A 25,253-nucleotide genomic window follows, 5' to 3' on the forward strand; every position below is an offset into this window, starting at 1 on the left:
GCCAGCCTGCCACACACCAGACATGTTGCTGGCCACATGGGGAGAGTGCCTTTGTCACTCTGTGGCCAGGAACAAAGCCTGTACTGGGTGGAGGTGCTTCTCACCTCCCCCTGCAGGGACTGTAACACCTGGCGGTGAGCCTCAAAGGCTCACCCCTTTTGTTACAGCGCATCCCAACTAGTAGAGATGCCCACCCTCCGGCCACTGCCCCCACTTTTGGCGGCAAGGCTGGAGGAGATAATGAGAAAAACCAGGAGGGGTCACCCACCAGTCAGGACTGCCCCTAAAGTGTCCTGAGCTGAGGTGACCCCTGCCTTTAGAAATCCTCCATCTGTCCGCTCCATCTTTACTCCTGACTCCCTCTTTCCTTTCACCCTCCAATCCGTCCCTAATGATATTTTTGTTATGGTGTTTTGAGCAATACACTCTAATGCCTAAAGTCTATTTCTGATAAAGGTTTATGTGATAATTGTATAATTTTTAAGCTAGAGGAAGAAGGTAAATGGAAGTGTTTTTGTTAAATGCAGGGCCACTGCAATTATATGGCAGGAAAAGACATAATTATGAGACCGGGTTAATCAATTTATGTGGGAAGAAAAGTCCAGTTATGAATTACACCAATAGCACTAACTCAAGAAAATGCGAGACCGATTGCATTGCAAATGCTTGTTTATTATGTGGTGATCTTCTTTCAATACAGATTCAAACTGAAAATATTGGGTTTGGTATAATTACATATCTAGTTCAGTGATTCTTAACCTGCAGGCCGTGGACCCCTAGGAGTATGATACATTGCTGTTAAGAAAAATAAGTGATATTTGTAGATTAATAAAGTATGTACACATTTAACATTGAAAATGTTAAAACACTCTGTACATAAGAAATTTAAAGTTAGAAGCTAAAAATTAAATTAATAACCTTATCTTGATTAGTGGTAGCAACTTGGGCACAGCAAGCATATTTTAGTATGGACGATTGGTTCCCTCAACTGAAGCACTAATACACATTGACAAATCGACAATATGCATTGGGAGCGAGAAACAAAAAGAGATCTGCTAGTGTTGAGAATATTGCTTCACCTTTTAGAATAAAACGAAATTTTGGAAAACTACAACTTTCTCATTGAAATTGCCGATTTGAATGAAATAAAATATTTCAGAATTTGACATATTCTAGTTTCTTTATTTTGACGTATGGTTTTTGAGGTACAGATCACAGAAATCACTTACACGGGTCCCTTGCTTCTAGTTGTGACCAACAGAAGTCAAATGGTGAAGATCTGAAGGTCTAGCTTATTTGTTGTGAATACCAGTCGTGCTTAAAGCTAGCAGCACATGATGAGTTCTAAAGAAGCCTGCATATCCAACACAAATGACTTGTGCAGCACAAGCCTTTGGTTCTAATACAGCATGTGTAATAATGGCCAACGATCCATGTGGGTGCATTAGTAATGTTTACTTTTGCCATGGAAGGCACCTCTCTGTGATACCGGACCACTGCTGAGGAGCAGGTGGGGTGCACCAACATGTGAAGACAGTTGACTTACTGATTTTTAAATCTCCAAAGATGTTGAATATTACTGACATACCATTATTGGAAACTCTTTACGGTCTCGCAGGAGAACCTTGAATTGATGGGTTCCAAAAGGAGAAGAGCGACCTCTCCTTCCAGCAGTGCCAGTGGAGGGGACTTTGATGATGGACACCTGTCAAATAGCGCACCCGGGCCAAGCCGAAAGAAGAAGAGGCTGTCGAACCTCCCAAGCGTGGATCCTGTAAGTGTGCGGTCACCTAGACCTTCTCACATTTGACAATGTTTCATTCCTTAAGTGTGCTGTCCAAAATTTTGCTCTTGACTTTGTTTCATTCCAAGACTTGTTTGGAATACAATGCTCAATCGTGCCAGCAAGAAAAAAATATACTGCATGTTCTTTTCGTTTTTCTTCAACCCAAAGTGATTACTCCTCGTTTCTCTTTTTTAACTGTTCCATCTTTCCTTTGGTGCCATGTGCTGCTGTCCGTTCTGCCATTTGCTTCTCAAGCGTAATCCATTTTTGGTAAATATTTGTATCATTGCGCTCTATCTGAATGGCTGTTTAATGGAGTCACCTGCTGTTAAATCATCGAGATTTAGTTTACGATAGTAGCATATGCTGAATTCTCAGAACTGGTGCTTAAGATCTGTATTCGACACTCATCTTAATCCCGAAAGAAAACGGGATGAAGGAGGTGTGTTTGTTATCTTGTAAGGCATTCATCTTCCTTGGGTAAAGATTTGGACAAATGTGTGATGAAAACTTACAAAAATCTGGATTAGAGTGTGTTAATGTTGTTCTTTGATTAGCAGCTGCCTTTTATGGAGAATTTGGTGTGCTTTTCTGTGGTGTCTTTTTTTTATTTTATTTTTTTTATTTTTAAATTAAAAAAAATTATTACTGGTTGCTTATTGCGGGCAGAATTTATCTGTTTTAGAATGTTTTCTTGTGTTTATTTATTGTGTTTGTTTATTTTATCTGAACAGAAGTGGTGTTCTTGTTTGTTTGCGTGCCTAGAAGCGGACACCTCTTGTCATTGTGTTGCGTTTGCTTTTTTTTTAATTTGTCAAGCGATCATCAGCATCCCTAATAGATAAAAAGAAACAAGACATGGTTGCCTTTGATATGACCCTCTCAGGACAAGAATGCCTTCTCTGTTTATTCCTCTAAAATTAGATTGCTTTGCTCACCTCTTTAGTTTGTACAATGGCAAAACCTGAACCCATTTCACATGTTGATATAGTGGTCTTAATCTGATTTCTTTGAAGCTGCCAACCACTATATTTCAGTGATCCTGTTGTTAATCAAGAGAACAGTCACAGAGACCGTTGTGTAGGAGCTCCTGTCAAAAGTGACCGGAGATCCCTCATCTACATTGGTAAGCTTGGTGACTCCTTACCCCTGTATTCGACCCAGGTCATGTTTTACACCCCCTACACAGGTGTGCTGAGTGGATGCTACTTGGGGAACCCAGGATCCTGCTGGATCTGTTCAGAGAACATTGACTTGCACTGTATAAGCAGTGTGTGTCAACCCTGGCCTCCTGTGAGACCTGAGGCCTCCTTTGAGAAACCCCCTCCCTCACACCATTGAGCTCAAAACCTTTCTGATAACGTAGCAGGCTTGTGATGGATGGACTTGCCTGTTGCAGAGGTCTCCCTGGGTAGCAGGCCAAGGCCATGTGATTCTGTCTAGCACAGCAAGCACAGCTTTCCAGTAACAACGAACACTTTTAAAGTTCAAAGTACACATGTCAGGTTTTATATCAGCATAAGCTGTGAAGCTAGTGTCAAAGCTCCTCCCACCTCTTTTATGTTCATGTGAAGGACAACCCTCTTCCACTTACACCTCCCTCCAGCTCTGAGTTTCTACTTTAAATAAGCCTGCTCCTATTTCCAAGCAGTGTGGAGCAGAAACATAGCCCTGTTAGGAAATGTCTTAAATCTATGAAGACTGTTTTTGTTACCTACTCTGGATATAGAATAAACTGGGGCAGATTGCAAATGCACCCCCTCACCGGAAAAAAGCCACGCTTCCCACCCGACTGCACTCTGCAACTAAGATGTGAGGGAATCAGAAACCTTGGTATCTACATAACCCAACACTGTGGCAGATTCCTTGAGGCAAACTTGGACTGTTTGCTGGATAGATTGAAGCAAGATGTCTGGCATTGGCAGATGGCATCACTAATGGGCAGAGCAGCACTGTTCAAAGTGACTGACCTGCTTAGATTATTATACCTCCTAAGTACACTCCATGCTGTGTACCTGCTGATTCTTTTCTGGAAAGTGGCCGCTTAACTGGGGCTGCTCTTGTGCCCATCACTCAGCACTAAACAACCTAACAAGAAGGATCTATGACAGGGGATAGTAGTGTCAGACATCAGAGATATTACTGGGATGCACAACTATGAACAGTCGAGCTGGGTTTTGTAGCCCAAGGTAAACTAGCAATAAGGCCAGACAAACGTGATGGACAGCAGGGGTTACCCCTCACTACTAAACAGGGCCCAGCCCCCGGGGACGCTGCCATTTCACACGGACTCTTCTGTGTGGAGAGAAGCAACAACATTTCTGGGATGGAAAGACATCCTCCCGGAACAATTCCTGCTTTGGGACAGTGACGACCTGAAGGCGTTGGGAAACCTTGACGGCTTTACAAAATGGGACACAATAGGATCTCAAACTCTGTGACCTGTGGACACGCAGAGCGACATCCCATCATGGAATGGGAACAGGACATGACTGGTGCATGATGGAGGGAAGGTGGTCTGAGGGCCCGAGCTTCAAAAGTCCCAAGGGAGCCTGCCACAGGGCCGAAATTACTTAAAATGGGGAAGGGGCCATGCGCCGCGCCGCCCCCCCCTCCCCCACCTCCCTTGAACTTTTAATGGGACTGAGGGACCCCATTTTATAGGGCTGGCTCACATGCTATGTCCTAAGGAGCCCTCCCTGTGACATAGAGGTTTCCATGCCTGCGTCACACCAGCGGGGGCAGGGAAACCTGCATTTGCTCTCGCTTGGTGAGAGAATTTTCAAAACTTCCACCAAGTGGGTGCAAACCCAAAGTCTCCCGTCCCCTGGGAGCAGGCTTTCGATCCGTTTCCCTGCCCGCTCTGATGCGGGCTGGGAAACAAATCAAAATATTGCTCCCACCTGGAGGGAGCAGCAGTGCCGACTCCCCATGCATGTGGGGAGCGGACCCCAATAAAAAAAAAGAGGGAGATGGCTTTGCTGGAGCCGATAATAGGTTTAATTAGGCCTACGGGGGGGAGGGGCACAGTGCACAGCACCCCTCCCCTTTCTTTAAAAAAAGGCCTTGATGTATGGGGTTCCTGTGGCTCGGCCATATGGTAATACCGAATATTACTTTACGTAAAAAAAAAAAAAACCTACAAAGTCACTGAAACAAAAAAAACTGTTAAAGTTATGTTAGGTAGGTGTTATAACAAAAATCTAGTTTTGTGTGTTTTAAAAAAAACTTCAGAAATTCACTGGGGAAAAAGCAAAGGCTAAAGTAACCTTCTAGTTAGATGAATCTGTTGGTGACAAAATTAAAGTTTTGAACTAAAGAAAAAACAGATATTCACCAGTTCTAGTTAGCAGAGCTAGCTATAGTTTGTGCCCCCGCCATACACTGCTTATGACGTCACATATTACATCACTCATGCCAACAATACATGCAATTTTTCAGTCCAAACACCATGACCTTGGTTATATTATTAACATTTATAGTTCGATCTTTCTCTGTTTTGCTGCGAGATCCAGTTGCTTTTGTACAATCTGGAGCAACAGGTCCTCGGCATAAACAAATACATTTACAAGCTTATCCGTGATTTTAGGAGTAAAAGCAGCGGAAGCGACAAATCCACTAGTAAAGAGGGAAGGCGAACAAGAAAGGATGGACCACACCCCCGTTTGAGGTCCTTCGTGACTGGTGTTTGGCTGCTACTGACCCTTCATTTTCTCATAGGACGTGCACCCACCTACCTCTGACTCTTTTTTAAAACAACATTGGGCATCCCCATAAGTTCAGCTGATGTCTGTGTTTAGTGTTCTGGGTACATAGCAGTAGATTTGCAAGACTTTGAGGGAGGTCTAAATAACGCCCATTGCCCAGGTCAGTGTGTATGTGACCCATGTATTTATGTGTCATGTGTTGAGTGACCACCCTAAGGGTGTAACATCTCCCTACGGTCTAGCCTAACAAAAGCAGATGGTTGTAACATTTCAGGTCTGGCATCATAAAACATTGATTTATTTCCAGAGAGGTTGTTTTACATTTGAAGTTGCCATTTATAAGAACTCTACTGATATTCGATGTAGGAAGTTGGCTCTGTATGCACTATTTCAAAGTAAGGAATAGCATGCACAGAGTCCAAGGGTTCCCCTTAGAGGTAAGATAGTGGCAAAAAGAGATAATACTAATGCTCTATTTTGTGGTAGTGTGGTCGAGCAGTAGGCTTATCAAAGGAGTAGTGTTAAGTATTTGTTGTACATACACAAGCAATAAATGAGGAACACACACTCAGAGACAAATCCAGCCAATAGGTTTTTGTACAGAAATATATATTTTCTTAGTTTATTTTAAGAACCACAGGTTCATATTTTACATGTAATACTTTAAATGAAAGGTATTGCAGGTAAGTACTTAAGGAACTTTGAATAATCACAATAGCATATATACTTTTCAAATAAATCCCATGTAGCTATTTTAAAACTAGACAGTGCAATTTTCAACAGTTCCTGGGGGAGGTAAGTATTTGTTAGTTCTTGCAGGTAAGTAAACCACCTACGGGGTTCAAGTTTGGGTCCAAGGTAGCCCACCGGTGGGGGTTCAGAGCAACCCCAAAGTTACCACACCAGCAGCTCAGGGCCGGTCAGGTGCAGAGTTCAAAGTGGTGCCCAAAACGCATAGGCTTCAATGGAGAAGGGGGTGCCCCGGGTCCAGTCTGCCAGCAGGTAAGTACCCGCGTCTTCGGAGGGCAGACCAGGGGGGTTTTGTAGGGCACCTGGGGGGGGGGCACAAGTTAGCACAGAAAGTACACCCTCAGCAGCACGGGGGCGGCCGGGTGCAGTGTGCAAACACACGTCGGGTTTTCCATTGGAATCAATGGGAGACCAAGGGGTCTCTTCAGCGATTCAGGCAAGGGGGTCTCCTCTGGGTAGCCACCACCTGGGCAAGGGATAGGGCTTCCTGGGGGTCACTCCTGCACTGGAGTTCCGATCTTTCAGGTCCTGGGGGCTGCGGGTGCAGAGTCTTTTCCAGGCGTCGGGATCTGGGAGTCAGGCAGTCTCGGTCAGGGGGAGCCTCGGGATTCCCTCTGCAGGCGTCGCTGTTGGGTCTCAGGGGGGAGAACTCTGGCTACTCACGGTCTCGTAGTCGCCGGGGAGTCCTCCCTGAAGTGTTTGTTCTCCACAAGTCGAGCCGGGGGCGTCGGGTGCAGAGTAGCAAGTCTCACGCTTCTGGCGGGAAACGCAGTTGTCTTGAAGTTGCTTCTTTGGAAACAAAGTTGCAGTCTTTGGTGAACAGGGCCGCTGTTCTCAGGAGTTTCTTGGTCCTTCTAGAGCAGGGCAGTCCTCTGAGGATTCAGAGGTCGCTGATCCTGGGGAAAGCGTCGCTGGAGCAGTGTCTTTAGAAGGGAGGGAGACAGGCCGGTAGCTGGGGCCAAAGCAGTTGGTGTCTCCGTCTTCTCTGCAGGGTTTTTCAGCTTAGCAGTCCTCTTCTTCTTAGGTTGCAGGAATCTGCGTTCCTAGGTTCAGGGGAGCCCCTTAATACAGAATTTAGGGGTGTGTTTAGGTCAGAGAGGGCAGTAGCCAATGGCTACTAGCCCTGAGGGTGGCTACACCCTCTTTGTGCCTCCTCCCAAGGGGAGGGGGTCACATTCCTATCCCTATTGGGGGGGGGGAATCCTCCATCTGCAAGATGGAGGATTCCTAAAAGCAGTCACTTCAGCTCAGGTTGCCTTAGGGGCTGTCCTGACTGGTCAGTGACTCCTCCTTGTTTTTCTCATTATCTCCTCCGGCCTTGCCGCCAAAAGTGGGGGCCGGGGCCGGAGGGGGCGGGCAACTCCACTAGCTGGAGTGTCCTGCGGTGCTGGAACAAAGGGGTGAGCCTTTGAGGCTCACCGCCAGGTGTTACAGCTCCTGCCTGGGGGAGGTGTTAGCATCTCCACCCAGTGCAGGCTTTGTTACTGGCCTCAGAGTGACAAAGGCACTATCCCCATGGGGCCAGCAACATGTCTCTAGTGTGGCAGGCTGCTGGAACCAGTCAGCCTACACAGATAGTTGGATACAGTTTCAGGGGGCACCTCTAAGGTGCCCTCTGGGGTGTGTTTCACAATAAAATGTCCACTGGCATCAGTGTGCATTTATTGTGCTGAGAAGTTTGATACCAAACTTCCCAGTTTTCAGTGTAGCCATTATGGTGCTGTGGAGTTCGTGTTTGACAGACTCCCAGACCATATACTCTTATGGCTACCCTGCACTTACAATGTCTAAGGTTTTGCTTAGACACTGTAGGGGCACAGTGCTCATGCACTGGTGCCCTCACCTATGGTATAGTGCACCCTGCCTTAGGGCTGTAAGGCCTGCTAGAGGGGTGGCTTATATATACTGCATAGGCAGTGTGAGGTTGGCATGGCACCCTGAGGGGAGTGCCATGTGGACTTACTTGTTTTGTCCTCACCAGCACACACAAGCTGGCAAGCAGTGTGTCTGTGCTGAGTGAGGGGTCCCCAGGGTGGCATAAGATATGCTGCAGCCCTTAGAGACCTTCCCTGGCATCGGGGCCCTTGGTACCAGGGGTACCAGTTACAAGAGACTTACCTGGATGCCAGGGTGTGTCAATTGTGAAAACAAAAGTACAGGTTAGGGAAAGAACACTGGTGCTGGGGCCTGGTTAGCAGGCCTAACATACTTTCAAATCAAAACATAGCATCAGCAAAGGCAAAAAGTCAGGGGGTAACCATGCCAAGGAGGCATTTCCTTACATTCGAGATCTTAGATTAGGAGACTTCCAGTTGAGGACGTTTCTGGATGTCCACCAGTGCATGCTCACTAGAGTGGACGTGTACGGGATGATTCAACATCTGCTTGACAGTTTCAACTAAATAGAAACCCTCCTTGTCAGAGCTGCTAGTGGACTAAGCTGACAGTAACCAAGAGGGGGTAGGGCAGACCTCTGTGGCACCAATTGTTTTCATGGTTTTCAGAAAATGGTTCTTGGATGTTCCAGAGAAGGTTATTTAGATGAAAGACTTGACTCAATTCAACTCTGTATTCCAACCTCTGAAAATTGTTAAATATTGTCTACAATGCTGAATGCTCTTCAAGGCATAATAGGATCAGTGGACCACAACCGGGCATAGTTTGCAGCTTCAGGCTTTATTGGAGTTTCCACACAACCAACGGCCCAAGATGAATTCACTATATTTCTTAAGACTGCACAAATTGTTGTGCTTAGTACTTTCAGTTTCTTGCAAGTAAGCTTTGTCTATCGAAACAGCTTCTTGCAAGGCTAAAATGAAGGTTACTTTGAAGAGACACTTGCAGCACAAGACGTTTTTTTCTTAGTTATTTGAAATAAAACCTTGCAAAATATATCAGAAGTAAGAAAAATCTTTATGAAAATGTGCACATCCTTTCCTTTCTTAAGTTAATAAAGGATCACAGATAATAGGGATGAACGGTAACCACAAACGCTGCAGCATAGATGGGGGCACCGACTTATAGTGGCTTCTACATTAGACTGAAAGGTGGGAAGTTGATACCTTAAAAACACAGTTGTGGTGGTGAAGTTGTTTGCCTCTCAGGCTTTCAGCATTCTGCATAAAACTTGGCTCTCTTGTCTTGTTTTGGGGCGCTTACCATAGGCTTTATGTGTCAGTGCCGGGATGCGCCTCGGAGTAGCCGCGAGCTCTACAAATCATTCATTCATTCATTTCATATGCTTATGGCAATAAACAAATTGATGGAGGCTGAGTAACCCTGTCTCTGCTTGCCTTCAGTCCCTCTTGATTTCACTGCCAGTTATTGCTGTTCTTTGATTGTGTTGATCCCTGAGGCCTCCTGGCATAAGGTCCCTTGGATACACAGTGGACAGGCCTCTGGGTGACCATGTAGTGCACCCTATTACCACTGCCAGAAGAAAGACTAGCTGATGGCTCGCTTCTTCACGGGAGGTGCATGCCCAGTCACATGATTAGATTAGTTGCTAGAGGTGGCTGGGTGGGCTTAATTTTAATGGAGGTACCTTGCATGCCTGTCGGCCAGTGTTTACTGGTGTAAGGCCCACTGAAGGAAATGTCCTCTGGCGACTGACTGGATTTGCATATGGTGGGGTAGCTGCTACCTGTTGATTACCCTACCTGATCTGTATCTTCTGATGCCCATTGGAAGGCCCTCCAGACACAAGGTTGTCTCTGTTGTTTTTAACTGTTGTTTCATGTTTTCAGATTGCAGTGTGCCATGAACTGTATAACACAATCCGAGATTACAAAGATGAACAGGGCCGGCTCCTGTGTGAGCTCTTCATGAGAGCACCCAAACGAAGGTAAGCGGGTACAGTAATGAGCAGGAATTTCCTTGTTGTATAAATTACCTATATTTTTAGAAATGCATCAGACTGATTCCATGTGTTTAGTTTCAAATAGAAAATGGCAGCTGTTGTCTTGTTCTTTCTACGCACCTCCTGCGCTCTCTTATGATCACCTTCTTAGCTCTCATTATCTTTGATTTCTCATTTTGTGCATCACTTCTGTCTTTGTAGATTGCAACCTCACTTCTAATTCTGTCTCAGTTAACCAGCTGGGATGACGATTTTGCGTACCACTTGCTTGCTCTTAGGCATGCTCTTGCAACGTGTTTTGCCTACTTTGGAGCAGGCATATGCCTGGGCACATCTTTGTCTGCATGGAGGGTTGTTAAGATAGCTGCATATCCTTCAATTGTACATCTGAATACAGAATAAATTGCAGACTCTGGCATGTGGCCACATTCCATCCTTCACCCTTGGTTTCCGAGTGTATTCTTAGGTTTGTTCTCGACAGCCTTGTCTAATCGAAAACAATCAGAAACAAAACATACATAAAGGATCACCCCTCTTCACCCATTGGTCTGTTCAGCTGTCATTCACATTTAGCTTCCACCCACCTCAGCAAACAGCATGGGGCAGTGTCAGGTGGCTTCGGCCATTGGCTCTCTTGTGCAAAGTGACAGAACACAACTGATCACATCAAAGAAGTCCACTTTTGTGCCAGGGCTGGTCGATCAATACTTACCTTGGCCTACTTTTTCTCTTTCTGTACTTTTATCCAGGTGTTACATTTTTAGGTGGTGTCGTGCGTTTTAAACTTTGTCTTCTGGTTACAGTAATTCAAAACCAGTAGTACCTTTTCTTCTTTGATGACCTTTCTTTAATGTGATTGGTTGTGTTGTTGCCTTTTGAGGTCTGTGCTGAACCTCCATTCCCTTTGTGTGCCAGCAGAAACCAACCGGATTATTATGAAGTGGTCACTCAGCCCATTGATTTGATGAAGATCCAACAGAAACTGAAAATGGAGGAGTATGAGGAGGTCAGCTCACTAACAGCGGATTTTCAGCTGTTGTTTCGCAATGCAAAGGCGTACTTTAAGGTAAGGAACGTTTGTGCCATAGAAGAAGGCTGCCGCAGCTCAATGCAGTCGACGAGTGTTCTGTCGTTCATGGCGGACTGTTGAGGTTGCAAAGCCTAACATTTTCCCTTAATTAATATTTGCACATTGATGTAAACCATCAGCCGGGTGGGGTTTGTTCACAATAATGTCTCACTGACCTGGAACGGTAGTGAAGCAGCTCCACTTACAAAGAAGCACGTTCACAGTTAATGTCTGCAGAAAAACGTTTGGCAAACATTCCTTATTAAATCTCATTAACTTTGTTTTTTCAAATACTTCTACATCTGTATGTAGCTGTGAAAAATTGGATTGTTGGTTGAGGGCGGCGTGAGCCCTTTCTCCAGCAACAACCTCAATCCCTGTTTGATTAAACCACCAGTGTCACTAAATCAACCTTTGCTTAACCCCTTGGTGCTTGGCACAAAAGCAGTCAGGCTTGGAGGCAGTGTGTAAAGTATCTTTTCAGCACTTAAACCGTAACACAATAAAAATCCCACACCAACTTAGAAAAATAGAGTATATTTTAATAAATTACTTGACACCAAAATGAAAGACTGGAGATTAGAATTGAAGATATGCAGTTTTAAAGATTTAGGTACTGTGGCGATCTGGTTGCACTGGACCGGGACAAAGTCACAAGTTCAGACCACCTGCGATGGAGCACAGGCCGGATACAGGGGACAGGTTAGGCCCACTGAGGATTGTACCTTATGTCCTGGATGCACGGTCCTGCATCTAGTTTGCATTGCATTGTGTCTGTTCCAATTCGGATTTGCAAGGGCGGCAATGCGAGATTCTGTGTTGAGTTGCATCCGTTCTGATGAGGAGCTTCTAGGTTGCATCAGTTCCGTTGGAGACCACAGCTAGTCTGGCAGAGCACCATTATCCTGCTTCCAAGGGTCAAGTATTGGGGAGGCATTACTTGGGGGGGGGGGGGGGGGGGGGTTTAGGACTCTCAGTAGGCAGAGTCTTGGTGCAGGGTGCAAGGGTGTTGGAGCCCTTGGAGTCACTCTGTTTGTCCTGGATTCAAGGAGGAGATCTAGTCCACCTTATTCAGGCAGCAGGACTGCAGAGTAGTCCTTCTTGCAACAGAGCAGTTCTTCTTCAGAGTCTTTCATGGGTCTAGAAGTGATCTGAAGAGTTGGGTCTCTGAGTCCAATATTTATGCTTGGTGCCCACTTTGATGTGAAAGATGCTTCTGGAGCTTCCTGCCACAGGGGTCTCTGGAATTTCCTGCCTTCCTACCCTGGTCCAAGTCTGTCTGGGGGCACAGTAGGCTAGGTCCTTTGCGAGTGTGCTAGGTCAGTGCCTTTGAAGTACAAGTATGATAGGTGGCAGCTCCGCCCCATCCTTGAGCCAGAAAGGCTCATCCTGCCAACACACAGACCCTCTATTGTGATACTCTCTGTGAGGAATACACAAACGCCAACTAACAACTACACCTAGTCACATGACCCAGGAACAAGCTGCAGACACCAAATTGTTAGGAAAGAAAAATTCCAACTTTCAAAAAGTGACATTTTCAGATCTGTGACTTAAAACCTGACTTGACCATTAAAAATATTTTTAAAATACAATTAGAGACCAAAGTTGACTTTCTTACCTGTTCCCAATCAAAAGTTAGTACTTATTAAATGTAGTAAGGTAACCCAATGTTATCCTATTGGAGAAGTAGGCCCTCACAGTAGTGAAAAACGAATTTGAGAGTTTTTCACTACCAGGGTGTAGGAAGTTGGCTCTGTATGTGCTATTTCAAAGTAAGGAATAGCATGCACAGAGTCCAAGGGTTCCCCTTAGAGGTAAAATAGTGGTAAAAAGAGATAATACTAATGCTCTATTTTGTGGTAGTGTGGTCGAGCAGTAGGCTTATCCAAGGAGTAGTGTTAAGCACTTGTTGTACATACACATAGACAATAAATGAGGTACACACACTCAGAGACAAATCCAGCCAATAGGTTTTGTATAGAAAAATATCTTTTCTTAGTTTATTTTAAGAACCACAGGTTCAAATTTAACATGTAATATCTTGTTTGAAAGGTATTGCAGGTAAGTACATTAGGAACTTTGAATCATTTCAATTGCATGTATACTTTTCAAGTTATTCACAAATAGCTATTTCAAAAGTGGACACTTAGCGCAATTTTCACAGTTCCTGGGGGAGGTAAGTTTTTGTTAGTTTTACCAGGTAAGTACAACACTTACAGGGTTCAGTTCTTGGTCCAAGGTAGCCCACCGTTGGGGGTTCAGAGCAACCCCAAAGTTACCACACCAGCAGCTCAGGGCCGGTCAGGTACAGAGTTCAAAGTGGTGCCCAAAACGCATAGGCTTCAATGGAGAGAGGGGGGTGCCCCGGTTCCGGTCTGCTTGCAGGTAAGTACCCGCGTCTTCGGAGGGCAGACCAGGGGGGTTTTGTAGGGCACCGAGGGGGACACAAGCCCACACAGAAATTTCACCCTCAGCGGCGCGGGGGCGGCCGGGTGCAGTGTTAGAACAAGCGTCGGGTTTGCAATGGAAGTCAATGAGAGATCAAGGGATCTCTTCAGCGCTGCAGGCAGGCAAGGGGGGGCTTCCTCGGGGAAACCTCCACTTGGGCAAGGGAGAGGGACTCCTGGGGGTCACTTCTGCAGTGAAAGTCCGGTCCTTCAGGTCCTGGGGGCTGCGGGTGCAGGGTCTTTTCCAGGCGTCGGGACTTAGGTTTCAGAGAGTCGCGGTCAGGGGAAGCCTCGGGATTCCCTCTGCAGGCGGCGCTGTGGGGGCTCAGGGGGGACAGGTTTTGGTACACAGTCGTAGAGTAGTCCGGGGGTCCTCCCTGAGGTGTTGGTTCTCCACCAGCCGAGTCGGGGTCGCCGGGTGCAGTGTTGCAAGTCTCACGCTTCTTGCAGGGAGATTGCAGGGTTCTTTAAAGCTGCTCCTTTGGATAAAGTTGCAGTCTTTTTGGAGCAGGTCCGCTGTCCTCTGGAGTTTCTTGTCGTCGTCGAAGCAGGGCAGTCCTCAGAGGATGCAGAGGTCGCTGGTCCCTTTGGAAGGCGTCGCTGGAGCAGAGTTCTTTGGAAGGCAGGAGACAGGCCGGTGAGTTTCTGGAGCCAAGGCAGTTGTTGTCTTCTGGTCTTCCTCTGCAGGGGTTTTCAGCTAGGCAGTCCTTCTTGTTGTTGTTGCAGGAATCTAAATCTTTAGGTTCAGGGGAGCCCTTAAATACTAAATTTAAGGGCGTGTTTAGGTCTGGGGGGTTAGTAGCCAATGGCTACTAGCCCTGAGGGTGAGTACACCCTCTTTGTGCCTCCTCCCAAGGGGAGGGGGTCACATCCCTAATCCTATTGGGGGAATCCTCCATCTGCAAGATGGAGGATTTCTAAAAGTTAGTCACTTCAGCTCAGGACACCTTAGGGGCTGTCCTGACTGGCCAGTGACTCCTCCTTGTTTTTCTCATTATCTCTCCTGGACTTGCCGCCAAAAGTGGGGGCTGGGTCCAGGAGGCGGGCATCTCCACTAGCTGGAGTGCCCTGGGGCATTGTAACACGAAGCTTGAGCCTTTGAAGCTCACTGCTAGGTGTTACAGTTCCTGCAGGGGGGAGGTGTGAAGCACCTCCACCCAGAGCAGGCTTTGTTTCTGTCCTCAGAGAGCACAAAGGCTCTCACCGCATGAGGTCAGACACTCGTCTCTCAGCAGCAGGCTGGCACAGACCAGTCAGTCCTGCACTGAACAATTGGGTAAAATACAGGGGGTATCTCTAAGATGCCCTCTGTGTGCATTTTTTAATAAATCCAACACTGGCATCAGTGTGGGTTTATTATTCTGAGTAGTTTGGTACCAAACTTTCCAGTATTCAGTGTAGCCATCATGGAGCTGTGGAGTTCGTTTTTGACAGACTCCCAGCCCATATACTCTTATGGCTACCCTGCACTTACAATGTCTAAGGTTTTGCTTAGACACTGTAGGGGCATAGTGCTCATGCACATATGCCCTCACCTGTGGTATAGTGCACCCTGCCTTAGGGCTGTAAGGCCTGCTAGAGGGGTGACTCACCTATGCCACAGGCAGTGAGAGGTTGGCATGGCACCCTGAGGGGAGTGCCATGTCGACTTAGTCATTTTCTCCCCACCAGCACACACAAGCTGGCAAGCAGTGTGTCTGTGCTGAGTGAGGGGTCCCTAGGGTGGCATAAGACATGCAGCAGCCCTTAGAGACCTTCCCTGGCATCAGGGCCCTTGGTACCAGGGGTACCAGTTACAAGGGACTTACCTGCGTGCCAGGGTTGTGCCAATTGTGGAGACAATGGTACATTTTAGGTGAAAGAACACTGGTGCTGGGGCCTGGTTAGCAGGGTCCCAGCACACTTCTCAGTCAGCATCAGTATCAGGCAAAAAGTAGGGGGAACTGCAACAGGGAGCCATTTCTTTACACAGGGCATGTGAAACTTAAAAATAAGTGTCCAACTTTTTAAATGCAACGCACCCTGCCCTATGGGCTGCTTAAGCCCTACCCCAAGGGTGAATTATATGTGTTAAAAAGTAAGGTTTAGGCCTGGCAAAAGGTTTATTTTGTCAGGTCGAAATGGCAGTTTAAAACTGCACACACAGGCTGACCAGAGACATGTTTAACAAAGCTACTTAAGGGGGTGGCACAATAAGTGCTACAGGAGCACTAATAGCATTTGAATTACGAGTCCTGGGTGTAAGGTATAGCACTCTACTAGGGACTTACAGTACATTAAATATGCCAGTCAGGTGATTGACAGTATTACTATCATTAGAGGAGAGAGCACAAGCACTTTAGCACTGGTTAGCAGTGGTAAAGTTCGAAGAGTCCTTAAAGCCCACAAACAAATGGTTCAGAAAACAGGTAAAACGTTTGGGGGTGACCCTGTACAGAGGGCTGGGCCCAACAGTGGTCATTTGATCTGTGGTGGTGTTTAGTGTTTTTTTTGCCGATGAGCTCAGTGACTGATTTGACTACCAACTTAGGTAATTGATTAGCTGGTCCTTGTTTAATATACTAGATTGTGATGTGATTTCTGCCGCCAAATGCTTGTAAAATGTTAATGCTTTTAAACAATGTAAGATTTTACACAATCCATTGACGGTTTCTACTCTTTGTTGTGCAGCCAGATTCACCAGAATATAAAGCTGCTTGCAAACTATGGGATTTGTATGCGCGCACAAAGAATGAATTTGTCCAGAAAGGAGATTGTGAAGACGACGAGGAAGATGATGTGTTGGTCACTCGGGCTACCCCACAAGAAGGAGAGGTAAGCATTGACATAAGCAGTGTTGAAAACGGGCTAATGCATCTAATTGCACAAATATTGGAATAATTTGGTCTGTAAAATGTTTTTTCTTAATTAATTCTAGATGTGGTGAAACGGAACTTCCTTACCGGTCTAAAAAATACTTCACATCAAAAACCAACTGTTTAAATATGTTTAATTTGCTTGCTCAGAAATGTCTGCTTGCAGGAACCCTAGGCATTCTAACTCTTTATTTAACTTTACAAATTAGAACGGAATTGTGCTGAATACAGCTTGCATGCCCTGTTTCTGGTTATGGTGTTCACTGCTTGCAAGCCATGTTTACAGCTGGGTACGTCCTCTTTCTGATTATGGAGAACAATGCTTGTAAGTTCAGTTTGAGGAACTCTGCTTGTAAGCTGTGTGTCTTGTTACGTTGGACACGACTCGTGTGCCCGGAGCAGCTTTGTGCTGAACATAACTTGCACGCGCTGTTTATGGTTATGGAGGACAAGGTTTCAAACCTCTGTTTGTGATGAAGGTGAACTCTCCTTGTAATGGTGAACGTGGCTCCTACGTCCGATTCATAGCGTACTTTGCCTGTAAGCTTTGGTTTTGTTTATGGTAAACACTGGCCCTAAGCCTTGTTACTTTTACTGTGAACATTGTTGATAGCCGTGGAGTTTTCAGTGTTTAAAAAGTTCTAATTATTTTATGTTCACTTCTTACATTTTCATCTTTTCTTTTCCCCCCCTTAAGTCAACTCCTGCTTACTTGAAAGCAATTCTTGAACAGCTACTTGAAGCAGTAGTCACTGCCACGGACCCATCGGGGCGCCTCATCTGTGAGCTCTTCCAGAAGCTTCCATCCAAAGTGGTGAGGATTGAATAGTTCAACTGCTCGTAGTGCCGTGAACTGTTAATTTGACATATTGGAGCTGTCATCGTGTGTGAAGTTTTGTCCAAAACATTTATCCGGATTTTAAACAGAGTTCTAAGACGCTTGCGAAGCATCTCAAGCGAAGTGTACAGAGAGACTGGTATCTATAATCTAGATCAAAACCTAACTATGGCACAACGAAGACCTTAGACGTACACGTGATGTGCTCTGGTTGCGTTGAAACGAGTCAGTAGCGTCAGATTTAAACACAGTTTTTTCTGCTTCGCTGTTAGCCTTGCGTTAAGCAATGCTCAGTCTGATACTGAGGCTTCTCCTACTGTTGCTTCTAGTCCACAGCAACAAGCCCTTTAAATGCAGTCCAGTGTCAGTTGTTTGATTTACCCTCGAGGGTGAAAGCTGTAGGATTTTTGTTTTGTGTTTTAGTGTTTTTTTTTTCTTGGTGAAGTAAACTTGGTGTACTAGTTCAGCAAGATCATTTGCCACAGTTTTAAATTTTAACTCTTAAATTATGCATGGCTTCTTCAAAATGAATGCTTAGTGTAAATACGGAGTTCTTGTTACTCATGTTGCCTTTATTTTCACAAACAAAACTTTTTTTTCTTCTCAGTCCTGGAGAGTTTTCATTGTAAACTATTTAGGCAATGTATGTGTTGCATACAGTGTTTTTTGGGGGGGTTTATTCATCTACCGCTGTAGAAGTGCATTAAATTATGTACTGATGCCAGTTGAGTGAATAACGAGGGTCTTTAAACAGTTCACTTGATTCAGGTTCCATATACAGCATCTTCAGGTGTTTAAAAAATTGTTATTTAAGGTATCTACTTTGAAATGAAAATCTTGAGACCAATATCATCATGTTTTCTTGTTCTTTTTTGGGTGGGAGGGCAACAGGTGTGCTCAAATCATTTTCACGTGTCATGGTAGCTATGGATATTGTCAGTGAGTTTATTGCTTGTTCCATGTAACCCTTTTCTGCATTCTAGTGCCCTATTGAGTAAAGCAGGTGTCAGTACGGAATCCTGGGCTTCCCCCTAGTAGGGGACCTCAAAGAGATTGGCCTCCCTCAGAGAGTATTGCAAATTATTGTAGCTTCAGCCAAACCAAGGAGGTAAAAAGTAAAATGACACCAAAATGGCAGATATGGGTAAAGGGAATTGGGATTTTATGTTAATGCTTCACTAGTCAATATTTCCCATTTTTAAAAGTAAATATTATCGTGTGATACTGCACTTTGCAAAACTGCCACCGTGTGCAGCACTGCACTGCTTTTTAGCATTGAACAATCCTAAACTACCCTCACAGAGAATAGTCTTGGAAAGAATTCCATATTTAGGAAAGTATCTTGTGTAACAACATTTCCAAATATCCTATCACTTTTTAAAGAGCCCTAGGCCCTCTCGCCCCTCTCCAAGATTCTATGGGCGATGACCATAAAACTGTCCTCTGAACGGATCATTCTTCAGCATCTTCCAGAACTCTTTTTGGGTGGTGCATTGTTTGCGGTAGGATGGCAAACCTTCACAGGGGAGTTCAAGGATAGTTAAACTGCCACGGTTATATCTGGGCAATTTTAGTCCAGCCTGATGGCTGTTATGCAGAAAACGGGAAGAGGTTTTCCTGATAATTCTTTTTTGTATTCAAAAATAGCGTTCCGCACTTGCTGCAGCAAACATCCATCTCAAAAGTTTATTTTTCCTGTCTTGTTTCAGTGCGCATGCAGACTTGGTGTGCCAGTCTCGTGGCACATTTGGGACTCCGGCTTTGTGTTTATTTGATGCATATTTGAGTCTCCTTTTTAGGGTCAAGCCTGCGTTGCATGTGCTCGCGCATGTGTTTCGCAGCAAGACTCTTTTGTATTTAGAAAAGGGCTCAGAGCCCTGTCAACTTCACGTCAGTGTTTTTTATTGGTTCGTGGGCTTGCCTAATAAAATCTGCTTGCTTTCATTAGTCGAAGGCACGCATACGTCATGCCTTTTCCGGTGGTTAGCCCTCCTCCAGCGCAGCGACCAAGTACAGAAAACATGCGATTTCACTTTTTCGGGTTGTGTACATAAATGCACTTTTGCCCAATAGGTGAAAAGTCAGTGTAAGGAAATGCCTCCTTGGCATGGTTGCCCCCTGACTTTTTGCCTTTGCTGATGCTATGTTTACAATTGAAAGTGTGCTCGGGCCTGCTAACCAGGCCCCAGCACCAGTGTTCTTTCCCTAACCTGTACTTTTGTATCCACAATTGGCAGACCCTGGCATCCAGATAAGTCCCTTGTAACTGGTACTTCTAGTACCAAGGGCCCTGATGCCAAGGAAGGTCTCTAAGGGCTGCAGCATGTCTTATGCCACCCTGGAGACCTCTCGCTCAGCACAGACACACTGCTTGCCAGCTTGTGTGTGCTAGTGAGAACAAAACAAGTAAGTCGACATGGCACTCCCCTCAGGGTGCCATGCCAGCCTCTCACTGCCTATGCAGGTATAGGTCAGTCACCCCTCTAGCAGCCCTTACAGCCCTAAGGCAGGGTGCACTATACCATAGGTGAGGGTACCAGTGCATGAGCATGGTACCCCTACAGTGTCTAAACAAAACCTTAGACATTGTAAGTGCAGGGTAGCCATAAGAGTATATGGTCTGGGAGTCTGTCAAACACGAACTCCACAGCACCATAATGGCTACACTGAAAACTGGGAAGTTTGGTATCAAACTTCCCAGCACAATAAATGCACACTGATGGCAGTGTACATTTTATTGCAAAATACACCCCAGAGGGCACCTTAGAGGTGCCCCCTGAAACTTAACCGACTGTCTGTGTAGGCTGACTAGTTCCAGCAGCCTGCCACACTAGAGACATGTTGCTGGCCCCATGGGGAGAGTGTGTAGGAAGTTGGCTCTGTATGTGCTATTTCAAAGTAAGGAATAGCATGCACAGAGTCCAAGGGTTCCCCTTAGAGGTAAGATAGTGGCGAAAAGAGATAATACTAATGCTCTATTTTGTGGTAGTGTGGTCGAGCAGTAGGCTTATCCAAGGAGTAGTGTTAAGCATTTGTTGTACATACACATAGACAATAAATGAGGTACACACACTCAGAGACAAATCCAGCCAATAGGTTTTTATATAGAAAAATATCTTTTCTTAGTTTATTTTAAGAACCACAGGTTCAAATTCTACATGTAATATCTCATTCGAAAGGTATTGCAGGTAAGTACTTTAGGAACTTCAAATCATCAAAATTGCATGTATACTTTTCAAGTTATTCACAAATAGCTGTTTTAAAAGTGGACACTTAGTGCAATTTTCACAGTTCCTAGGGGAGGTAAGTATTTGTTAGGTTAACCAGGTAAGTAAGACACTTACAGGGCTTAGTTCTTGGTCCAAGGTAGCCCACCGTTGGGGGTTCAGAGCAACCCCAAAGTCCCCACACCAGCAGCTCAGGGCCGGTCAGGTGCAGAGTTCAAAGTGGTGCCCAAAACACATAGGCTAGAATGGAGAGAAGGGGGTGCCCCGGTTCCGGTCTGCTTGCAGGTAAGTACCCGCGTCTTCGGAGGGCAGACCAGGGGGGTTTTGTAGGGCACCGGGGGGGACACAAGCCCACACAGAAATTTCACCCTCAGCAGCGCGGGGGCGGCCGGGTGCAGTGTAGAAACAAGCGTCGGGTTTGTAATGGAAGTCAATGGGAGATCTAGGGATCTCTTCAGCGCTGCAGGCAGGCAAGGGGGGGGTTCCTCGGGGAAACCTCCACTTGGTCAAGGGAGAGGGACTCCTGGGGGTCACTCCTCCAGTGAAAGTCCGGTCCTTCAGGTCCTGGGGGCTGCGGGTGCAGGGTCTCTCCCAGGCGTCGGGACTTAGGATTCAAAGAGTCGCGGTCAGGGGAAGCCCCGGGATTCCCTCTGCAGGCGGCGCTGTGGGGGCTCAGGGGGGACAGGTTTTGGTACTCACAGTATCAGAGTAGTCCTGGGGTCCCTCCTGAAGTGTCGGTTCTCCACCAGCCGAGTCGGGGTCGCCGGGTGCAGTGTTGCAAGTCTCACGCTTCTTGCGGGGAGCTTGCAGGGTTCTTTAAAGCTGCTGGAAACAAAGTTGCAGCTTTTCTTGGAGCAGGTCCGCTGTCCTCGGGAGTTTCTTGTCTTTTCGAAGCAGGGGCAGTCCTCAGAGGATGTCGAGGTCGCTGGTCCCTTTGGAAGGCGTCGCTGGAGCAGGATCTTTGGAAGGCAGGAGACAGGCCGGTGAGTTTCTGGAGCCAAGGCAGTTGTCGTCTTCTGGTCTTCCGCTGCAGGGGTTTTCAGCTAGGCAGTCCTTCTTCTTGTAGTTGCAGGAATCTACTTTTCTAGGGTTCAGGGTAGCCCTTAAATACTAAATTTAAGGGCGTGTTTAGGTCTGGGGGGTTAGTAGCCAATGGCTACTAGCCCTGAGGGTGGGTACACCCTCTTTGTGCCTCCTCCCAAGGGGAGGGGGTCACAATCCTAACCCTATTGGGGGAATCCTCCATCTGCAAGATGGAGGATTTCTAAAAGTTAGAGTCACTTCAGCTCAGGACACCTTAGGGGCTGTCCTGACTGGCCAGTGACTCCTCCTTGTTGCTTTCTTTGTTCCCTCCAGCCTTGCCGCCAAAAGTGGGGGCCGTGGCCGGAGGGGGCGGGCAACTCCACTAAGCTGGAGTGCCCTGCTGGGCTGTGACAAAGGGGTGAGCCTTTGAGGCTCACCGCCAGGTGTCACAGCTCCTGCCTGGGGGAGGTGTTAGCATCTCCACCCAGTGCAGGCTTTGTTACTGGCCTCAGAGTGACAAAGGCACTCTCCCCGTGGGGCCAGCAACATGTCTCTGGTGTGGCAGGCTGCTGGAACTAGTCAGCCTACACAGACAGTCGGTTAAGTTTCAGGGGGCACCTCTAAGGTGCCCTCTGTGGTGTATTTTACAATAAAATGTACACTGGCATCAGTGTGCATTTATTGTGCTGAGAAGTTTGATACCAAACTTCCCAGTTTTCAGTGTAGCCATTATGGTGCTGTGGAGTTCGTGTTTGACAGACTCCCAGACCATATACTCTTATGGCTACCCTGCACTTACAATGTCTAAGGTTTTGTTTAGACACTGTAGGGGTACCATGCTCATGCACTGGTACCCTCACCTATGGTATAGTGCACCCTGCCTTAGGGCTGTAAGGCCTGCTAGAGGGGTGTCTTACCTATACTGCATAGGCAGTGAGAGGCTGGCATGGCACCCTGAGGGGAGTGCCATGTCGACTTACTCGTTTTGTCCTCACTAGCACACACAAGCTGGCAAGCAGTGTGTCTGTGCTGAGTGAGAGGTCTCCAGGGTGGCATAAGACATGCTGCAGCCCTTAGAGACCTTCCTTGGCATCAGGGCCCTTGGTACTAGAAGTACCAGTTACAAGGGACTTATCTGGATGCCAGGGTCTGCCAATTGTGGATACAAAAGTACAGGTTAGGGAAAGAACACTGGTGCTGGGGCCTGGTTAGCAGGCCTCAGCACACTTTCAATTGTAAACATAGCATCAGCAAAGGCAAAAAGTCAGGGGGCAACCATGCCAAGGAGGCATTTCCTTACAGAGTGCCTTTGTCACTCTGAGGCCAGTAACAAAGCCTGCACTGGGTGGAGATGCTAACACCTCCCCCAGGCAGGAGCTGTAACACCTGGCGGTGAGCCTCAAAGGCTCACCCCTTTGTCACAGCCCAGCAGGGCACTCCAGCTTAGTGGAGTTGCCCGCCCCCTCCGGCCACGGCCCCCACTTTTGGCGGCAAGGCTGGAGGGAACAAAGAAAGCAACAAGGAGGAGTCACTGGCCAGTCAGGACAGCCCCTAAGGTGTCCTGAGCTGAGGTGACTCTAACTTTTAGAAATCCTCCATCTTGCAGATGGAGGATTCCCCCAATAGGGTTAGGATTGTGACCCCCTCCCCTTGGGAGGAGGCACAAAGAGGGTGTACCCACCCTCAGGGCTAGTAGCCATTGGCTACTAACCCCCCAGACCTAAACACGCCCTTAAATTTAGTATTTAAGGGCTACCCTGAACCCTAGAAAATTAGATTCCTGCAACAACAAGAAGAAGAACTGCCTAGCTGAAAACCCCTGCAGAGGAAGACCAGAAGACAACAACTGCCTTGGCTCCAGAAACTCACCGGCCTGTCTCCTGCCTTCCAAAGAACTCTGCTCCAGCGACGCCTTCCAAAGGGACCAGCGACCTCTGAATCCTCTGAGGACTGCCCTGCTTCGACGACGACAAGGAACTCCCGAGGACAGCGGACCTGCTCCAAAAAGACTGCAACTTTATCCAAAGGAGCAGCTTTAAAGACCCTGCAATCTCCCCGCAAGAAGCGTGAGACTTGCAACACTGCACCCGGCGACCCCGACTCGGCAGGTGGAGAACCAACACCTCAGGGAGGACCCCCGGACTACTCTACGACTGTGAGTACCAAAACCTGTCCCCCCTGAGCCCCCACAGCGCCGCCTGCAGAGGGAATCCTGAGGCTTCCCCTGACCGCGACTCTCTGAAACTTAAGTCCCGACGCCTGGAAAAGACCCTGCACCCGCAGCCCCCAGGACCTGAAGGACCGGACTTTCACTGGAGAAGTGACCCCCAGGAGTCCCTCTCCCTTGCCCAAGTGGAGGTTTCCCCGAGGAAGCCCCCCCTTGCCTGCCTGCAGCGCTGAAGAGATCCCTTGATCTCTCATTGACTAACATTGCAAACCCGACGCTTGTTTCTACACTGCACCCGGCCGCCCCCGCGCTGCTGAGGGTGAAATTTCTGTGTGGGCTTGTGTCCCCCCCGGTGCCCTACAAAACCCCCCTGGTCTGCCCTCCGAAGACGCGGGTACTTACCTGCAAGCAGACCGGAACCGGGGCACCCCCTTCTCTCCATTCTAGCCTATGCGTTTTGGGCACCACTTTGAACTCTGCACCTGACCGGCCCTGAGCTGCTGGTGTGGTAACTTTGGGGTTGCTCTGAACCCCCAACGGTGGGCTACCTTGGACCAAGAACTGAACCCTGTAAGTGTCTTACTTACCTGGTAAAACTAACAAAAACTTACCTCCCCCAGGAACTGTGAAAATTGCACTGTGTCCACTTTTAAAGTAGCTATTTGTCAATAACTTGAAAAGTATACATGCAATTGAAATGATTCAAAGTTCCTAATGTACTTACCTGCAATACCTTTCAAACAAGATATTACATGTTAAATTTGAACCTGTGGTTCTTAAAATAAACTAAGAAAAGATATTTTTCTATAACAAAACCTATTGGCTGGATTTGTCTCTGAGTGTGTGTACCTCATTTATTGTCTATGTGTATGTACAACAAATGCTTAACACTACTCCTTGGATAAGCCTACTGCTCGACCACACTACCACAAAATAGAGCATTAGTATTATCTATTTTTACCACTATTTTACCTCTAAGGGGAACCCTTGGACTCTGTGCATGCTATTCCTTACTTTGAAATAGCACATACAGAGCCAACTTCCTACAGTCAGGTTAGGAGTTTACAACGCGATCAGCTCTAACATGAGCAAACGCGAGACCCGATGCATTGTAAATGCTTGTTTCAATTATCCTCAGTTGGGATGTCAGCAGTATTGTCTACACTGGGATGTCCGCTTTCCCGAACATATGTGGATTTCCCTCCTGACAATCTTTTAGTTGCTACTGACTCTTGTGTTTGTCTTGAGGAGCACCCCGCCCATTTCACTTGGGGGGTAAAATATCGATAAACGGGTCAGAAATTTCCTGAACTTCAGTTGATTACTTGTACACAACTGTGGCTCCTCCGTCATTGTGATAGTGTGCCATCTAACTTCAAATAAAAGATGAAATGTCGTTTTTTTTTTGTTTGTTTTTTTGTGGCTTTTTTCTAGTACTTTCAATTTGATCAGTGAAGCTATTGTGGATAATTCATCTCACAACTAAATTGTTTTAAAACTTGTTTTCTGTGCGTAACATTGC

At 46.6% G+C, this 25,253-nt stretch overlaps 1 protein-coding gene across 14 annotated transcripts in view; it reads left to right on the forward strand.

The window, feature by feature from the left end:
* The window catches only part of PBRM1 (polybromo 1), a 338,709-nt gene that overhangs the window by 40,642 nt on the left and 272,814 nt on the right, over window positions 1–25,253 (forward strand). For 7 of the 14 annotated variants that reach the window (XM_069206081.1, XM_069206070.1, XM_069206076.1 and 4 more), the window contains exons 2-6: window positions 1,619–1,774; window positions 9,990–10,087; window positions 11,018–11,168; window positions 16,292–16,435; window positions 17,174–17,290. In XM_069206081.1, coding sequence (XP_069062182.1) covers window positions 1,634–1,774; window positions 9,990–10,087; window positions 11,018–11,168; window positions 16,292–16,435; window positions 17,174–17,290 — 651 coding nt within the window. In that variant the 5' untranslated portion in view covers window positions 1,619–1,633. The remainder of the gene's footprint in view (window positions 1–1,618; window positions 1,775–9,989; window positions 10,088–11,017; window positions 11,169–16,291; window positions 16,436–17,173; window positions 17,291–25,253) is intronic. The other 7 variants (XM_069206082.1, XM_069206071.1, XM_069206077.1 and 4 more) reach the window with 1 other exon arrangement.

This window comes from Pleurodeles waltl, chromosome 9 (assembly GCF_031143425.1).
Source record: "Pleurodeles waltl isolate 20211129_DDA chromosome 9, aPleWal1.hap1.20221129, whole genome shotgun sequence".
Lineage (NCBI taxonomy): Eukaryota > Metazoa > Chordata > Amphibia > Caudata > Salamandridae > Pleurodeles > Pleurodeles waltl.